Source organism: Humulus lupulus, chromosome 5 (genome assembly GCF_963169125.1).
Source record: "Humulus lupulus chromosome 5, drHumLupu1.1, whole genome shotgun sequence".
NCBI lineage: Eukaryota > Viridiplantae > Streptophyta > Magnoliopsida > Rosales > Cannabaceae > Humulus > Humulus lupulus.
The window spans coordinates 43,742,466-43,763,334 of NC_084797.1; the positions used below are offsets into that span (position 1 = coordinate 43,742,466).

The window sequence follows — 20,869 nt, forward strand, 5'->3', positions numbered from 1 at the left end:
ATATAATACTAATATGTTTCAGTCACTACACATTGTATGTATGTATGTACGAGTGTATATGGTTTATCTCTGTTTTCTTTTGATTAATTTTTAGTCATTTTATTCAGCTCTCATTTTGCTCATATTTTGTGGAAAAGTTTGTAATTATTATATATTAAGAATATTAGTATTAGTAATATTATTATTATTGTTATTACTTATTGCTATGACAGGGAAAAAAAAAAGAGAGTTTATAAAAGAAAATAATATACTTGTTAACTAGAAGTTTTTATTTAGTGGTTTATAGTAATACCCAGAATCTCATACTTGACCTTAACAGGTATTTTTTGTTTTTCATTTGACTAACTTTGATGATCTTGAGTACTTATTATATAGATATTTATTTTCTTTTGACAATTATGTAATTTGATTTTGGGGCGAACGTAGAAGAAATCAAGGTGAATCTAGCCTCTGTTCTAGTAAAGATGACCCAATTTTGAGTTATAAAACTGGGTTGTTTTTAGATATGTGCTACATTTTGGTTCCAAATTCAATTATTAACAGCATCATTTATCTTAAATTCTATATAATCTCTTTGCCAATGCTAGTCTACTAACAATATAAGACTTTGATTTCGGAACAAAATAGGTCAACTATGTTGTCTTTACATAATCAAATCAAGCATGTTTCATGCTGATTTTCTTTAAGGGAACCGTACATGGAAAATGCACCCAACTAAGGGGCCTTTTTTCCACACCAAGCCATTTGCAAATGATTCCAAAACAAAGTAAGAAAAACCTATATAATATTAGCTTTTTCTTTGGTTGTTTATTCTAGGTGTCAATATCTCTATTTGTGTTTGGGTTTGGATTGTGTTAAAGGGATTGTCAATATCTCTCTTGATGTTGCAAAATAGTCTTTGATTCATAACTAGAAGAGATCCTTCTCTGACAATGATTTTGGTCCAGAATTGTTGGTTAACCCAACTTCCAAGTTTAGTCTATTGTGCTTTTTCTCTCAGTCTTTTTTTTTTTTCGCAGTGGCTTCGAACATAAAGCTCACTCTACTGCTGATTTTTGTAGCTTAGTTTATTGTGGTTTTCTATTTGTTTTTCTCTTTTATGAGTTTCTTATGGGTTGTTGGATGTTGCGTAAATTTAAGCAATTAAAATTGTGCAAGTGTACACAATCGACAAAAAAGTAATAAAGTGATAAGTTGAGTATCGTCTCCACAGGGATAGAATTAGCAAATAATTGTGCACAAATCAATTACCAAACAATTTAATAGTGATGAAAAATAAAATGAAAATAATTCAAAATTAACTAAGATGACAATATAAAAGCAATAAAAATTCAATTTGGTGAAATGGGCTTGAATTATTAAATTTATCTATGTCAATTGACATGTACGTTTTGCTGCAGCAAATTACCCAGAGTTAACAAGAATTCCAAATTAATTCATAGAACTTTTCCAAATCCTATGGTATTAATTCTTTCACCTAATTTAACATATTCCTATGCCAATCAAGTTTAAGAACCCAGAATTAAGCATCAATTCATAATGGTTACACAAGGTAAATAACACATTCCTATGCTATTCACAAACATAACCTAACAAGATTATTCACTTGCGTCATTCAAATCTTTCAATTATATTCAAACTTCCCAGTACAAATATAACTCAATATCTTGCCATTGGTGGCCAATCAACAACAAGAAATCATCAATAAGCACATTTGAATGAACAATGGGTCAATTACTAAAATAAAGTTCTAGAAATTTAGAATTAAGACATAGAGTTCATCAATAATTCAAGACACAAAAGATTTAGTTCATGGCTGAATTCAAGAGTACAAATCTAAAATCAAAACAGCCCATAACAAAATAAATTATAGTTTAGAAAATACAAGAAAAAGAAAATAAAATGTTAAGGAGAAGGGTAAGAGAATCAAGCCAAAAAAAAGGTTCCCAAAATGGTCCTCCTCGCTTGAATCCTTCTCTTTCTTCTTCTTTTTCTTTTTCTTCATTCTCCACTTTTCCTCTCTAATGGCTGCTGGCTATCCTCTCATTCTACTGTGTGTGCCCTTCCTTCATATATGACATATATATATCATATGCATATATGATATATGCTCTCCTTTTACCCTTGATTTCCAAAGCCCTATAATCACGTCAGGCCCATCTTTTATCTCTTTTTTTTTTCCTTTCTTTTCTTTAATTAATGAGATATCCCAAATAGAACAAATTAGGCATGAGCCCAATTAAAATAATCACTGATTAATTTGGGCTTTTGGTGAGTACATGGGCTTTGATGAGGCATCAACTAATTGCTCCTTATTTTGATCTCCTTTAATTTTAATGTTTGCATTTAAGCCCCTAAAAACACACAAAATTGAGATTAGTAATTATAAATAGGAAACTAAATAATATTAAAATTAATATTTATTAAAAACTAAATAAAACTAGTTAAAAGTCATTAAAATAAACTAAAAGTGCTTGAGAACAAAGTTAAATTAATGCACAAAAAGATATAAATAATTCTACTTTTTTAGAGTTATCACACCCCCAAACTTAAGACTTTGCTTGTCCTCAAGCAAAAAAACAAAATAAAAAAAACAAAATCAAATTAAAACTAATGACAATAAGAAACTTATGTTGATGATCTTTAAAAAAATTATCAATGATTGATTAGTGAACATAGCTTAAAGAAACATATAAAAATTGTCCAAGATTGTGAAAAATTCAAGAGCATGTTCCATTCCAATTTTGAATACTCCAAGTGTGTGTGTGAAATGTATTTTCTCAAATTATTGCATGCAATTTAGATCAATTTGTGCAAATATCAATTAAGCACAAAATCTCTAGATAACCAAAGCCTCATAAGTTTTTTTTTCATCTCCCTCTCCACTAATGTAGACAAACACATAACCAAAGACCAATAGGACTTTTTAAGCTTGTAATGTAAGGTTTGGGTGAAGGTAGGATAAAAGATTCAATCTTTGGCTCAATTCACCTTAAGCACATTAATCTTTCTAGGACCATTAAAGAGCTCACAACACTTTCCCAATTGAATACCCCACAAAAAATCATAATCACTTCTCTTGCCACAAACTTTTTAGTGATTTTTTTTTTTGAGATGCTACACCCCCAAACTTATATTTTTGCTATGAAATACTTGAGTTTAACACTTCTTTTCTTTTCTTTTTTATTTTTGAAATACAAAATATATATATATACAATGAGAAATATATACCTCACCTCCAAACTTAAAATCAACATTGTCCTCAATGTTGAAAACAAGAAAAAGAAGATAATGCAACCTCTCACAAGTTGTCCTCTTTTTTTTTTCTTTTCAAACAAATAAAAACTTTACCAAGTTTTCTCTCACCCTCCCCTAAATGGCACCACTCAACATATGTCCAAAAAGATCAAAGTGCCTAAGGTGAAGGTGGAAAAAAAAGTAGGAAAATTATTTTAAAGCTAGGCTAATAAAATGTGGCTAACAAGAAAATTGATAATTTAGGCTCAATAGGGTAACTACGGATATAAAATATAATAAGGATAGTTTGAAATGATCAAACTGTCGAAGATTGCCTAAATCATGTCATTGATTACGTGTAGTCTAGGATTTTGACTCAAGAAAGAATCAAACAAATTCTAAGACTTATGAGATCACAAAATCACATTTGCACACAAATGTTCACCACATCACACACAATTCATTGATAAAGGCACTTGTGCTCAAAATGAACATATCCCAATCAAAATGAAACTAACACAAGAACTAGTCACAACCCTCAAACAATAATCATATTTTTTTAACAAGCTATGCACAATATCAATCATATATTGAAATGTAAAAAATCACCAAACAAAAGCACATATGCCTCAAAAAAAAAATTAAACAACCAAAATAAAATGAAAAGAAAAATTTAGTTTCCCAAAGCTTTGTATGCACAAAATTTTCAAATATGTGTGAGCAAGCTTAAAAATACTAATAATAATAATGAAGAAGAACTCCCCTTTTCAATGGTCTACAAGCTTGCTAGTGTCAACTTCCAAAAGTACACCCACTTCCATTTTCCATGATGCTTATACCTACAAGAGAGAAAATAAAAGAAAGAAAGAAAAAAACTACAATGCAATTTGACATTACATATTTATTGAATTTAAAACAAAACAAAGAAAAGGTTTAGAAAGGCTTGGGTTGCCTCCCAAGAATCGCTTGATTTAAATTCATCGGCTTGACTTCGTTGAAAAGTTCTCATCCAATAATGGTTTTCGCCCATAGAGAGTGGCATACGCTCTCACACATGGGTCTTCATTGTGGATGCCCTCAAGCTTGGCGAGATGTGATATTGATGGGTTCATGTGCTCAACTCGACTTGCTTTAGATGAATGTGCATGATGGATGCCAAGGAACCATGCCAATGGTGGTGGAGATGGTGGTGGCCAAAACGGATCTTCGTATGCATACTCTTCTATGACCATCAACTCTTTAAATTGGAGACCAAAGACTTGATTATCTTGGAAATGCATTTTCTCTCTCTTTTCTTCTCTACTTTGGATTGAAGTGAGCTCCTTTTGCCTTTCAAAATTTTCCCAAAGCATCTCCAAATCTTCACCATTTCTCAAAATGACCTCCCCACTTTGTTTTTTCCCCCTTGAATTTTCCATATCACTAAGCACATCATTGTGGGGTCTATTACATAACTCATTGGCCAATAGCTCAACTTGATTCTCCAAATTCCTCAAGGATGTAGCTTGGCTTTGAATGAAGGCATCATTTTTAGCCATAAACTCCATCATCAACACCTCCAACGAACTTGAGTGATCAACTTGTTGAGGTTTTTCCATGATAAGGTCTAGAAAATCCTCCAATGTCTCCCCCAATGGTTCTCGAGTGCAATCTTCAAAAATAGGCTCCATATGGCTAAGATTGTTCTCCCAAACTTGGTTGGATATTGGAGAATTTAAACAACACCACTCGTCATATTCCGACATGTCTTTCAACATCCAATAGGCTTCATTAATGGATATTTGGTAGAAATTAGTGGTACCATCTCCTCTTTCTACCCATTCTCTTGTGGTGGCATGCAACCCATTGAGAAAGACTTCAAGTAAACACTCTCTAGAGAAAGCATGGTAAGGGAACCTCATGAACAAATTTTTGTATCTCCACCATGCTCTATGTAAAGGCTCCAAGTCATGTTGAAAAAAGTTAATTAGAACTTGCCGATGAGAAATCTCAAGTACCTCACAAAAGAACCAAACAAACAAAGCGTAAAATAGAACAATGAAAAACAAAAATAAACAAATGAAAAATAAGCAACCAAATTGAAAAGTAATTGAATTATACAAAAAAAAATTCACTAAAATCAATCCCCGGCAATGGCGCCAAAAACTTGTTGCATAAATTTAAGAAATTAAAATTGTTCAAGTGTACACAATCGGCAAACAAGTCATAAAGTGATAAGTTGAGTATCGTCTCCACAGGGATAGAATTAGCAAATAATTTTGCACAAATCAATTACCGAAAAATTTAATAGTGATGAAAAATAAATTGAAAATAATTCAAAATTAACTAAGATGACAATATAAAAGCAATAAAAATTCAATTTGGTGAAATGGGCTTGAATTATTAAATTTATCTATGTCAATTGACATGTACGTTTTGCTGCAGCAAATTACCCAGAGTTAACAAGAATTCCAAATTAATTCATAGAACTTTTTCAAATCCTATGGTATTAATTATTTCACCTAATTTAACATATTCTTATGCCAATCAAGTTTAAGAACCCAGAATTAAGCATCAATTCATAATGGTTACACAAGGTAAATAACACATTCCTATGCTATTCACAAACATAACCTAACAAGATTATTCACTTGCGTCATTCAAATCTTTCAATTATATTCAAACTTCCCAGTACAAATATAACTCAATATCTTGCGATTGGTGGACAATCAACAACAAGAAATCATCAATAAGCATATTTGAATGAACAATGGGTCAATTACTAAAATAAAGTTCTAGAAATTTAGAATTAAGACATAGAGTTCATCAACAATTCAAGACACAAAAGATTTAGTTCATGGCTGAATTCAAGAGTACAAATCTAAAATCAAAACAGCCCATAACAAAATAAATTATAGTTTAGAAAATACAAGAAAAAGAAAATAAAATATTAAGGAAAAGGGTAAGAGAATCAAGCCAAAAAAAAGGTTCCCAAAATGTTCTTCCTCGCTTGAATCCTTCTCTTTCTTCTTCTTTTTCTTTTTCTTCATTCTCCACTTTTCCTCTCTAATGGCTGCTGGCTATCCTCTCATTCTACTGTGCATGCCCTTCCTTCGTATATGACATATATATATCATATGCATATATGATATATGCTCTCCTTTTACCCTTGATTTCCAAAGCCCTTTAATCACATCAGGCCCATCTTTTATCTTTTTTTTTTCCTTTCTTTTCTTTAATTAATGAGATATCCCAAATTGAACCAATTAGGCATGAGCCCAATTTAAATAATCACTAATTAATTTGGGCTTTTGGTGAGTACATGGACTTGATGAGGCATCAACTAATTGCTCCTTATTTTGATCTCCTTTTCTTAAGATTGTTGGTCTTATTATGAGAATAATATATATTTTTGTACGTAATTCTTTTTTTTTATACATATATAGAAGACCTTAATTTGATCATACAAAATAACAATAAACTTTTATGTTAACGTTTCATTTCAAAAATTGTATAGCTTTTGGTCACTTAGTGAGTAGTAGTACTTTGACTATTTTTTACTGTCATTTCTTTGTTGTTCAGTTCTAACCCAACATAAAATAACAGAGTTACATATGAGTTTTTCTCCGTATTAGGCCATTTGTAAATTTTGAAGTTATAATTATATCTATCTATCTATTTCATATTCAGCTCAGGTAATTAAATCTTATTCTTCTTCTTCTTTTAGTGGTTTGAAAAATTAATATTTTGTTTATTGTCTTTATTAATTGGATGTTAAAAGACAGGTTAATTAAGATATGTGTCATGATGTATCATTGGTTATTGGTTTAACAGTGTTTTTGTATTTATTTTAAGTGGGAATGTTTCTCTGCTTTGTCACAATATCTTCATAATCATGTTTAGTTTTGGTATTTGGGAATTTCAGCTATGTTAATGAAATATAAACACGCATAGAGATATGGAGTTTTGCTTTGCATAAGTCATTCATTAATCCTAGAAATCAAACATGCATTCTAGCTTGATTGAAATCTATTAGTGATAATAACTTGGAGTTTAGTCTACTGTAAGTTTTGTTCAATCAAGTTTCCTTGAAATTGAGAGCTTAGTTGCTAATGTAATTTTGTTAACATAGTGTTGGGGTTTTATGCCCTAATTAAAACCCAAATTCTTTGTAATCTCATTTTATTATCAATAAAATAATATAAATCATTTTTTGACTTAGTCAATCACTTTGCTCACATGTTTTATTTTCATGATTATTTGTTTAATATAAACTTCTATTAAATCCCGAGCATATAGCTAATCTTATTCATAGTGACGTCATCACAGTGGAATATAAATATGATTATATGTTCAAAATAAGTTAGTCCTAAGAATAGTCATTGCACAGGATTTACACTGACTTGCCAATCTACGATATGATCTACTTACACATTACAGTGTTATGTTCTTTCTAGAACATTAGCAAAGTAGATAAGATCGGATGTATTTGTTACATCAGACTGGACCGATATTGACAGTTGATAAGATAAGTAAACATACCATTATTATCTATTCTAGTCATATCATATAGTTGACCATATGTCAATTCAATCTCAATTCAAAGTGGTTAGTATTCTAACTGATTGTATTATTTGAGTTCTTTGACTTGTTCGTTACCAGCTTACCCTACGGACTAGCCCATACTTACATCTTGGGAACTCGGTAGTATAATTGAGTGGGAGTGTTAATCATAGATATGAACATCTATATCTTCTGATGAAGAAGTGAAACGATAGTTTCCTTTTATTTTGGTTCAAGGTGTTAAATGATAGAGATCTCATTTCAGTAATTAAATTAGTTTACTCAAATATCATTTACAAGGAACTAAGTGTTTTAAGGATAAAATACAATGAGGGGGTAAAACGGTATTTTAGTCCTATCTCATTGTAGATCATCTATAGAGGATTGAGTGACAATTATGATTGTAACAATGGATAATTAATAGTGTATCTATATTTGTTATAGAGTGTTCTATGAATTCAAGAGTACAATTCCGAGTCTATAGTGGAGTCACGAGGAATTAATAAGTTAGTAAATTTATTTGTTAGATTTATGCCAACTTATTGGAGCTTGATTTCGTAGGCCCATGGTCCCCATTGTACCTTGGATAAAATCATCTAGACAGTCTCAATTAATTGATTTAATCATCAATTAGAATCATCAAAGTTGACCATATCAATTTTGGATAGTTTCACAGAGTTGTGTAATTTTGAGAAGAAAAGAGAAATTATGGCAAATTTATTAATTAAGATAAATTGGTATCTAAATTAATAAATAAGTTTAAATCAATGTTCAAATTATAAATAATTAATTTGATAAAGGATTTAATTAATTAAATCAATAGAAAATAATACAGGCTTTGATTTTAAGTCCAATTAGCTTATAATCAAATAGGAAATTTCACGGGCCTATAGCCCATGATAATTTCAACCTAGGGCTTCAAAATTGCTATTATTTTATTGATTTTTTAACTAAATTAAATGACCTAATTGAATCTATAAAAGGAGTGCTTAGAGAGAAGTCAAAAGAATAAGTCTCAAGTCAGATTTTCTCTAAACACAAGTCATTTTCTAAGCCTCTTTGTTATTTTCTCTTCTTCTCTCTATATCTATCTCATGTGTTGAGAATTTTCCACACTAGTCTAGGTGGTTCTAAGGATACATTGCAAGATTGTGAAGAAAATAGAAGATCGGTTCAGTTTCTTGATAATACTCTGCGACAGAGAGGATACAAGAGTTAGAGAAACTGAATGAAGGACTCTTCCATTCCGATGCGTGTACTGTAAGTATTCTATTCGTTGTTTCTCTTTGAATTCAATTTTAGAAACATGTTTTAGGCTATGTCGTATTAATTTGTTTAATATTAGATATATATGTAAATAAATAAAGAACATGTATAAGCTAATCTAACAACTGGCCTCACAGCCTTTGGTAATCTTTATTTTCATGCATGAACATGTTTAAAATTGGATTATTTGATATGTTTGAATAATTGGATGGTTTTCATGTTTTTATGAAGCATATTGATTTTATGTGAACTTTAGCAATTTTTAGGTTATTTTGTTGTGTTTTCTATGCTATTAATTTTTATATATCCTTTATTTTGTGTAAAACATAGTAAAAATTAATTAGAAAATAGTTTTGGTTTGAAAAATTGCACAAAAAAAAATTTCAATTTTTTTTTCATCTGGCTACCATTTGAACTCACAAACGCACGCGCACACCGTGTGCACATCCCTCAGCCTATTTCTCCTGCGCGTGTGTGCACCCCAGCAGCCAGTGCAATCGGGTGAACAGTACCCGATACGGGTACTGTTCATCCATATTTTTTTTATTTTTTATTTTTTTTAAAATTAAAATTTTGGATATTTATTATTTATAATCAAAGCCAAAAAAAATATCAGATTTGTTATGTATTTAAAATTGTTTTTTTTTTAAATAAGATATTTTTGTTAGTTAGGATTTAAATAATTAGATATTTTCTACAAATATTCAAATTCAAATTTAAAAATAGACTAACAACTTAATTTTAAATCTTTTTATATATTAAAATATTAGAATTATGATATAGATATTTAAGATATTTTCATTTAAATTCTTGATTTTTTTTTAAATCTTTATTTGAAAATATAAATATCTTTTTATTCTATAGTTTTTAATATTTAAATTATTTAAAATTTGAATATTGTTAGTTATATATTTTTATGGATATTTGAATTTGTTTAACTATTTTGAGATATTTTAGGGTTGTTATAACTATTTATATATTTTTTTAAATGGTTAAAATATTAGCTAAAAGTTGTAACAACACAAGATATTTTTGGAAAATAGTTAAGATATTGATTGTAAATTTTAAAATTGGTTAAATTTTGAAAAATATCATTTTTTTCAGCCAATTAATAAAATATTTTTTTAATAAATGGGATTTAAATTAACTTTGGTTAATTGTTGATAAATCCTATTTAAATTAATTTTTTTTTTTTCAAATTAACCTAAAACCAAGTTGATTGTTGATAAATTTCATTTAAATTGACTTATTTTTTGTAAAAATTTTATTAATTTGAATTTTTTGATAAATTCTAGATAATTAATTGTGGTATTTTTGCAAATGAAATCAATTGTGGTATTTTTGCATAATTTCATAGAATTGCTCATATAGTAACATGATTAGGCCCATCCAATTATAACATGTCTGTTTGCACTATATGTGGTATTTTTGCAATTGGGCTTAGATGCATATAGTGGCCCATATGTTTGTTAGATATATGGGATTTTGCCAAATAAAATATTCATAAAATGACAGGTTTTATTTAGGCCCATTAGAAAATGTAAAGTTTAAATTCCTCTCTTGTGGGTGATTCCACTTGTGAAGGCCCATTTGCTTTGCATGACTATAGTGAGCCTAATCAATTAATAACAATTAATAAAACGAAGGTTTAAATTCCTGTCTTTTGGACCTTGTATGGAAGATAGGGGGCCTTTGTAGTGGGAACGACATACAGGACCCAGCCCTCATCCATACAAGCCCAATTGTTAAGGCCCATTTACCTGAGTTGGACTTAATTGTATAGGTTCATTATATTAGTTAAACTTAAATATTGATTAGCAACAAATTAATTCTAAATTAATTGAATTTTTTTCAATGTGACACTTTAGAATTCATAGGAAATTATAGGACTTTGGTTTTAAAAAATTTAATCTGTTTAATTTTGTTTGGAAAACCATAGTCATTAATTTTCTAAAAATAAATAATAAAAATACTAATTTTAATTTTATAATGAGCTTATTTTAAGAATTTTATTCGATCTCCACCGTTGGTTTAACATAGTCAATAGCTTAATGGGGCCTCGAGGCGCTTTGATTCGTCCCCCTACGGAAGGTGTTCATTAGTTATTTTGACAAGGTTAGATTTTGAAAGATAGATAATTATAGGTCAAATTCTACTAGACTCACCCCTACGGTGACTACTAGGACTAAATCTATGGTTATTGAAACCGTGGGTCTAGCTCATAAAATAAGAGATTTTGTTTCTTATTTTGATCGAATAGTGGGTTGTTAATAGTGGTGTCCATTATTAAATGAGTTTACAACTCTATTTAACTAATGGTATTTTTTACTCACGCCAACTGGGACAAGGATATCATAGATTAGTTAAAAACCTAAAGAAATAGAGATATGATTGTTTTTGGTATTTTTTCTCATATCTTACATATTTTTGGTATATATTGTGTTATTTCTTGTAATTTGTGTGAATATAAGTTTTATTGAGCAAATGTGATTGATTTCTATTTTATTGATAATTTGTAGTTTTAAGCAAAGTAGTGTCTATGTCTACTCCCATCCTTTCTCAACTTTCGATGGAGAAACTCACTGGAGAAAACTACCTTAATTGGAAGCAGAATATCAACATAGAGTTGATTGGTGACAACTCTGAATTCGTCATGATTGAGGAATCCCCAGAACGAGCACCGTGTCCGCACGTTCGTGATGGCACCGTCAATGCTCGTGATGGCACTGTAAATGCTTTGATAGCACTGTCTCTGCACGTTCGTGATGGCACCGTGTCTACACATTCGTGCTCAACTCAACTATGGTATGACGCATCTCATGAACGAGCTTCAGATTATTGAACCTGTCATGGGTGGAACTAGTAAAGGAGGTGAAAATAAGACTACTGATGTTTCTGCTCATCTAGCTAAAGCTGAAGCTAACCAAGCTTCATCTTCGAAAGGTGGACAAATAAACAACCCCAAGCCTGCAAATGCTGTAAAGACGAATGCACAACCAAGTGCACAGAAGCCTAAGGGGAAGAACAAGAAAAACAAGAAAGGTAAAGATAAGTGCTTTCACTGCAAAGAGAAGGGGCATTGGAAACAAGATTGCTAATAGCGAAAAACAAAGGTAATGATTATAGTTCATTTATCTTAGAAACATGTGTTTTAGAAAATGATAAATCTATTTGGATTATTGATTCTGGATCTACCAACCATGTTTGTAACTCTTTACAGCTTCTTGAATCGTGGGAGAAAGTGGACGAAGGCGGCTTAAAGCTTAGAGTTTGGAATGGACCATTCGTTAAGGTCCAAGCTAGAGGAATTTCTCGCCTGAAGTTCGGAAATAAATACTTAATTTTAAAAGATGTATTTTTTATTCCAGATTTTAGTAGAAATTTAATTTTAGTTCCCATGTTGCAATTAGAACAATTTTTTATGACTTTCACAAGTTCTAATATATCTATTTCCTTCAATGGATCACAATTGTGTATTGCATGTTTGGAAAACAGGCTTTATATTCAGTGACCTAACGAACCCCTCGCTCTTAACAATGATTTATTCAAAGTAGCTAAACCTAGGACGAATAAATGTCAAAAGACTGGTAACAATAATATGACATATTTATGGCACTTGAGACTAGGTCACATTGGCTATGATAGGATTCAAAGACTTACAAAGGACGGACCTTTGAGGGAACTCACCTTAGGTGAATTACCTGTCTGTGAATCTTGTCTAGAAGGCAAACTGACCAAGCGTCCATTCTCTACAAAGGGTGATAGGTCCAAAGAACCACTTGGTCTTGTGCATTCAGGTGTTTGTGGACCTTTGAATGTACAAGCCAGGGGTGGTTTTGATATTTCGTCACTTTCATTGATGATTACTCTAGATACTCATGTCTTTACCTAATGCATAGGAAATCAGAAACATTTTCAAAGTTTCAGGAATTCCTAGCAATGGCTCAGAACCAATTAGGTAAAACGTTAAAGATCTTGCGATCTAATAGTTGTGGAGAATATTTGGATATGCAGTTCCAAGATCATTTAACTGAACTTGGGATTTTATGACAACTTACTGCCCGAGGTACTTCACAACAAAATGGTGTAGCAGAACGCCGAAATAGAACTTTATTGGAAATGGTTAAATGCATGCTTAGTTACTCATCTCTACCAACTTCATTCTGGGGACATGCAATTGAAACCGCGAATGACATTCTCAATTTCGTGCCGTCAAAATCATTCCCCAAAACACCTTTAGAACGCTGTAATGGTCGTGAACCTAGTTTACGCCATTATAGAATCTACAGGTGTCCTACTCACGTCCTGAGGAAAAAGGAGGGAAAGCTAGAATCGTGAACTGAAGTTTGCATGTTTGTTGGCTATCCTAAAGGTACTCGGGGTGGACTTTTCTATAGTCATTCAGAAAAGAAAGTGTTTACTTCTACAAATGCTACTTTTCTGGAAAATGACTATGTCCAGAACTTTAAACCTCACATCAAAGTAGTTTTAGAGGAGATGGTTAAAGAATTGACTCCAACCAATGTTCCATCGTCATCAACGCGGGTTGATGATGAAATTCCCACTCTTCACGTCCAACCGACGCAAGTCAGTTTAATAAAGAAAGTACCACTGTTCCTGAGCAAACAGTCACGGAGCCTCGTCGTAGTGGGAGGGTATCTAGGAACCCAGTTCGCTATGGTTTGGATGGTGAAACCAATATGGTTGTTGGTGACACTAGTGATGATGATCCATTGTCTTTCAAACAGGCAATGGCTAGCCTTGAAAAGGAACTATGGCTCAAAGCCATTAAACAGGAAATGGAGTCCATGTACTCAAATTCCGTTTGGGATCTTGTGGAAGCACCCAATGACTTTAGGGACATTGGGTGCAAGTGGATCTACAAGAAGAAATGAGGTGTTGATGGAAATATCGAGACTTATAAAGCTCGATTAGTGGAAAAGGGTTATACCCAAAGAGAAGGCGTGGACTATGAGGAAACTTTTAGTCCGGTAGCAATGCTCAAATCTAGAAGGAAACTTTTCTTAATGGAAAGCTTGACGAGGTCATTTATATGGATCCGCCAGAAGGATTTAAAGTATCTGGACAAGAAGGAAAAGTTTGTAAGTTAAATAGGTCCATCTATGGACTTAAGCAAGCTTCTCGTTCCTGGAATCTTAGGTTTGATGAAATAATAAAAACCTATGGCTTTGAACAAAATATTGATGAGCCCTGTGTTTACCTACTGAAGGCAAATCAAATAGTGGTATTCCTGGTTCTTTATGTAGATGATATCTTACTCATTGGAAACAATGTTAAGAAATTATCAGATGTGAAGAATTGGCTAAGCACTCAATTCCAGATGAAGGATTTGGGTGAAGCAAGTTATGTTCTAGGTATCCATATCATCAGGGATAGAAAGAACAAACTTTTAGCTCTATCTCAAGCAGCTTACATTGATAAAGTGCTTGAACGTTTCTCAATGACAAATTCCAAGAAAGGGCGTCAACCGTCCTGCCATGGAATTCATATTTCAAAGAAGCAGTCTTCCCAAACTCCTGAAGAGGAAGTTGCAATGAGAAAAGTGCCTTACGCATCTGCAGTTGGAAGTCTGATGCATGCCATGTTGTGTACTAGAGCAGATATTTACTATGCAGTGGGAGTAGTGAGCAGGTATCAGTCAAACCCAGGACCAGAACATTGGATAGCAGTTAAGCATATCCTGAAGTATTTGAGACGGACTAGGGATTATATGTTAGTCTACAAGGGTGGTGTTCTGAACCCTATAGGCTACACCGATTCAGATTTTCAGACTGATGTCGATGACAGGAAGTCTACTTCTAGAATGGTGTTTACTCTTAGGGGTGGAGCTGTGATTTGGAGAAGCGTAAAGCAGTCTGCAATCTCATATTCCACCATGGAGGTTGAGTACATAGTTGCGTCAGAAGCAGCTAAGGAAATAGTCTAGCTAAAGAAGTTCTATTAGGATCTTGGTGTTATTCCAGAAATGGATAAACTGCTTGTGTTGTTTTGTGAAAATACAGGAGCGATAGCCAACTCGAAAGAACCTCGAAGTCACAAGAGGAGTAAGCATATAGAAAGGAAGAATCACATTATTCAAGAATATGTAGCCAGGGGAGATGTGAAGGTTATGAAGATTGCAACTGAAGACAATCTTCTGGATCCGTTTACAAAGGCACTACCAAAAGCTACATTTGATAAGCATATCAAGGAGATTGGATTAGTAGAATTAAGGCATTAGTTTCAATTAGTGCAAGTGGGAGTTTGTTGGGGTTTTATGCCCTAATTAAAACCCAAATTCTTTGTAATCTCATTTTATTATCAATAAAATAATATAAATCATTTTTTGACTTAGTCAATCACTTTGCTCACATGTTTTATTTTCATGATTATTTGTTTAATATAAACTTCTATTAAATCCCGAGCATATAGCTAATCTTATTCATAGTGACGTCATCACAGTGGAATATAAATATGATTATATGTTCAAAATAAGTTAGTCCTAAGAATAGTCATTGCACAGGATTTACACTGACTTGCCAATCTACGATATGATCTACTTACACATTACAGTGTTATGTTCTTTCTAGAACATTAGCAAAGTAGATAAGATCGGATGTATTTGTTACATCAGACTGGACCGATATTGACAGTTGATAAGATAAGTAAACATACCGTTATTATCTATTCTAGTCATATCATATAGTTGACCATATGTCAATTCAATCTCAATTCAAAGTGGTTAGTATTCTAACTGATTGTATTATTTGAGTTCTTTGACTTGTTCGTTACCAGCTTACCCTACGGACTAGCCCATACTTACATCTTGGGAACTCGGTAGTATAATTGAGTGGGAGTGTTAATCATAGATATGAACATCTATATCTTCTGATGAAGAAGTGAAACGATAGTTTCCTTTTATTTTGGTTCAAGGTGTTAAATGATAGAGATCTCATTTCAGTAATTAAATTAGTTTACTCAAATATCATTTACAAGGAACTAAGTGTTTTAAGGATAAAATACAATGAGGGGGTAAAACGGTATTTTAGTCCTATCTCATTGTAGATCATCTATAGAGGATTGAGTGACAATTATGATTGTAACAATGGATAATTAATAGTGTATCTATATTTGTTATAGAGTGTTCTATGAATTCAAGAGTACAATTCCGAGTCTATAGTGGAGTCACGAGGAATTAATAAGTTAGTAAATTTATTTGTTAGATTTATGCCAACTTATTGGAGCTTGATTTCGTAGGCCCATGGTCCCCATTGTACCTTGGATAAAATCATCTAGACAGTCTCAATTAATTGATTTAATCATCAATTAGAATCATCAAAGTTGACCATATCAATTTTGGATAGTTTCACAGAGTTGTGTAATTTTGAGAAGAAAAGAGAAATTATGGCAAATTTATTAATTAAGATAAATTGGTATCTAAATTAATAAATAAGTTTAAATCAATGTTCAAATTATAAATAATTAATTTGATAAAGGATTTAATTAATTAAATCAATAGAAAATAATACAGGCCTTGATTTTAAGTCCAATTAGCTTATAATCAAATAGGAAATTTCACGGGCCTATAGCCCATGATAATTTCAACCTAGGGCTTCAAAATTGCTATTATTTTATTGATTTTTTAACTAAATTAAATGACCTAATTGAATCTATAAAAGGAGTGCTTAGAGAGAAGTCAAAAGAATAAGTCTCAAGTCAGATTTTCTTATAGTTTTATATTCTCTATAAACACAAGTCCTTTTCTAAGCCTCTTTGTTATTTTCTCTTCTTCTATTTATATCTATCTCATGTGTTGAGAATTGCCCACACTAGTCTAGGTGGTTCTAAGGATACATTGGAAGATTGTGAAGAAAATAGAAGATCAATTCAGTTTCTTGATAATACTCTGCGACAGAGAGGATACAAGAGTTAGAGAAACTGAAAGAAGGACTCTTTCATTCCGCTGCGTATACTGTAAGTATTCTATTCTTTGTTTCTCTTTGAATTCAATTTTAGAAACATGTTTTAGGCTATCTCGTATTAATTTGTTTAATATTAAATCTACATAAAAATAAATAAAAATCTTATATGAGCTAATCTAACACATAGCCCCCTACTTGGAGCCTTGTTCCAATTATCTCTTCTACTAGTGACCTTTTTTCACACATATGCAAAAGAAAGGAAATTAAATTGCTGTTGTGAATATGAGTTTGCAATGAAGATGATATGACTTGTGGCAATACTCAGTTCCTTACCTCTTGCTGAAATTGTGACCTTCCTTGAGTAGCATTTGGATGTAGAACTTTGACTGCAACAGGTGTGTGATTGAGTTAACACTTAAATACAGTAATTCATATACATTTGGGTTTGGCCATATCTCACAATTCTGTAATCACCCCTTTTGAGTTGTTAAGGTTTGTCTTTATAGTAATGGTCCCTTAAATAGATTTGACTTCAAGTCTTAAATGATTATAAATTTATGTAATGACTATATGGGAATGAACTGTAACTATCCAAATTTCTTTAGAGTACATATCTACATGTGCTGCTATTCTCATTTCCTACACTCCTTTTTATTTTATGTTTTATATTCAAATGGGACATGTTGAAAATCTTGAATCAAGCTAATATATTATTGAGGCAGTGACAACACTGTTCACTATAAAATGAATAATAATGGTACAAAATACAATCATTAATTTAAGAAATAACAGAAGAAGAAAGAAAAGGCAAATCATCATTAAGTTACACTAAATTATGAATCTGGATCTCTAGCAAAAGCTCCTCAACAGCACAGCTAACACCTCGTTATTATTATTGTTCTTAAGATATATGCAAAAGTAACAAAAGAAAAAGGTTAATATAATATACCTTGAAGTGGCTGGCAGCTTCAAACAAAGTTTTTTAGAAAAGTAAAATCAAAGATTTAATTAATGATTTTAAATTAGTTAGTTAATTAATTTCTTCAACATATGGGAATATACTCCTATATTTTGTTTTCACAAATAAATAATTTTGATGATCATTTCTATTTAATTATATTTAAATATGCACTAATGCGTTACTATATATATAGAAGTTTCTCTTAATAATTTTTTAAATTTTTTGATAGATATTCTCTTACTTCATACATGCATTAAATGAAGGCAATTTTCTTTTTTTTTTTTTTTTGTGTTCAATTATATTATATTATGTTGACATAATAATTTAGATTTATCTATCTTCAAATATCATTTGGTCTGAAAGGTCCATTTTCAGAGAATGCTCCTACCCCAAAAGAAGAACAACCAGGGCCTATAAAAAAAATAAAGAGATATGACTTTGAATTTAGTCTGAATTGAACAACAAATCCTATGAGAAGCTAAGAAACAAACCTCCATTTAACCAAAGAACCACCACAAGATTATTGAAGCCGCAAATAACTATATATATAGGGTTTAATTTATATGTATTACTTAGCCACATCATTCATTGTATTAATCTTTTAGGTATTGATTATATTCTTTAGGTTGTGGATCGAATTGGCAAGGAGCATTGTAAAGTTAATTAACTTGATTATTAATTGCAAGAGGTACGGAAATATGTTCTCTTAACTCTTTTATTAATATCGTACAAATGTTAGAGGAGTTTGAATATCTTAAATATTCATTCGTAGAGAAGTAGGTTCTGAGATTAAAATTGTGTACTGCGGTGATAACGGAAGGTTGAAAACTTGTGTGTCTTAGAGAAGTAGGTTCTGGAAAATTTATTTTTGTGTTGCGGTGATATAAGGAAGAAAACTTATGGTGTGTTGTTTGAATTTTTTTACTTGGTATTGATAGATGGTTAGGTAACCTTTATATGGGAAATGATGTCGGATTTTATCTAGAATTATGTATTATCTTCTTACAAATAAATTGTGTTTGCTTGAATTGGTTTGATTATATTGGTAGATATCTCACCTGGGGTGTGAATAAGGGTAGTTTTCACGTCCCCAACCTTAGGGTTTGAATAATGAAACATTATACATATGAGTTGTGATTAGCTTATATATATCTATGCTTATGATACGCAGATTGATAAAACTTGGATCCATCTTAACAGGTTAGCAAATAAAATTATAAAGTTTAAGTTTAAGTTTAAGTTTTGGTATTTTAGTATTGAAGTATCCTTCAAAATTGTAGAGCTACGAAGGAATATGAGAGAAAAGCTAGGGAGTCTGTGAAGACTGCAGTAATGAATGTCAGTTTTCCGAGTAAGATTCTTTGTCCATACTACAAATGTCAGAATCTAAGACATCAACTTTCGGATGAAGTTGTAGAACACTTAGTTTTGTACGGCATGGACAAATCATACAAAACATGGTTTCATCACGGGGAAGATCTAGTTCAAAGTAGCACGACTAAGACAAGTTCTACATATAATTTATTTTGGGATGCTGGAGTATGTTCAAGTAATGTCAATGATTTGAATGATGATAACAACGATGATTATTTTGATAGTCTATTAGAAGATGTTGAATCTCCATTGTATGAAGGTTGTTTGAAATACACCAAAACTTCATCCATCGTCGAGCTATACAATCTAAAAACAAAGCATGGATTCTCAGATGTTGGCTATTGTGAGATGTTGGAGATGATCAAAGCAATGTTGCCAAAAGATAATCTCCTACTAACATCTATGTATGCAATTAATAAGTATCTAAAGATGTTTGATCTGAACTATAAGCATATACATTCTTGTGTGAATGATTGTTGCTTGTTCACAAAAGAAAATGCTAATTCCAAAGTGTGTCCCACCTGTCAATATCAAAGATGGAAGCAAAATGAACACACAAAGCAGATTCTACAAGGGCAACCTGCAAAATTGTTAAGATATTTTCCTATTACACCAAGGTTTCAGAGGATGTTCAAAAATGAAGAGACAATTTCATGCTTAAAGTGGCATTCAACTAATAAAAGAATGGATGGGAAAATGAGCCACCCGGTAGATTCAGAGGCTTGGGATGCAGTTAATGAGAGATGGCCAAATTTTTCACTTGAACCGTACAACCTTCAACTAGGACTTGCTGCTGATGGGATCAACCCTTACAAAAATATGAGTTCTACATATAGTTGTTTCCCAATAATGCTCGTTGTATACAATTTTCCACCTTCAATGTGCATGAAGAATGAATTCGCATTTCTTTCTATGTTGATTCCTAGACCAAAACAACCTGGGAATGACATAGATGTTTATTTGGAGCCCTTAATAGATGAGTTACTAGAATTATGGAAATGTGTGTATGCATATGATGCTTCTACAAAGAAGTTTTTTAATTTAAAGGCCATGCTATTATGGACCACAAATGATTTTCCAGCTTATGGACACTTAGTTGGATGTGCAACTAAAGGGAAGTATGGTTGTCCCATATGTGGAGAGAACTCAAATGTTGTTTGGTTGAAGCATAGTAAGAAGATGTCTTTTTGCAATCATATTCGATTTCTTCCACAACATCACCTATATTGAAAGAAGAAATATACAACTGCTAAGGCAAGGGAAAGAGCACCACAATGTCCAACTATATTAACAGGTGTTGAAGTAGCTGAGAAATTAAGTGAATTCACTAATGATTTTGGCAAGGGTAGAAAGAGGGGTTGTGGTTCAGAGTTTGATAAAGGATGGAAGAAAAAGTCATTTTTTTAGGCTCCCTTCTTGGGAGATCTTGGTTGTTCGTCACAACTTGGATGTTATGCATGTTGAAAAAAATGTTTGTGAAAGCATTCTCAACACATTATTGGATTGCAAAGGAAAATCTAAAGATCATTACCACTCGAGATTAGATTTGACAGAGATGGGCATTATG

General features: G+C 31.8%; 1 protein-coding gene across 1 annotated transcript; it reads left to right on the forward strand.

Annotated features, from left to right (window-relative positions):
• The first annotated feature begins 19,260 nt into the window (after positions 1-19,260).
• LOC133779089 (uncharacterized) lies at positions 19,261-20,532 on the forward strand. The gene has a single exon (XM_062219088.1). The coding sequence runs from the start codon at positions 19,261-19,263 to the stop codon at positions 20,530-20,532; it is 1,272 nt and encodes a 423-aa protein (XP_062075072.1).
• Positions 20,533-20,869: the final 337 nt, after the last annotated feature.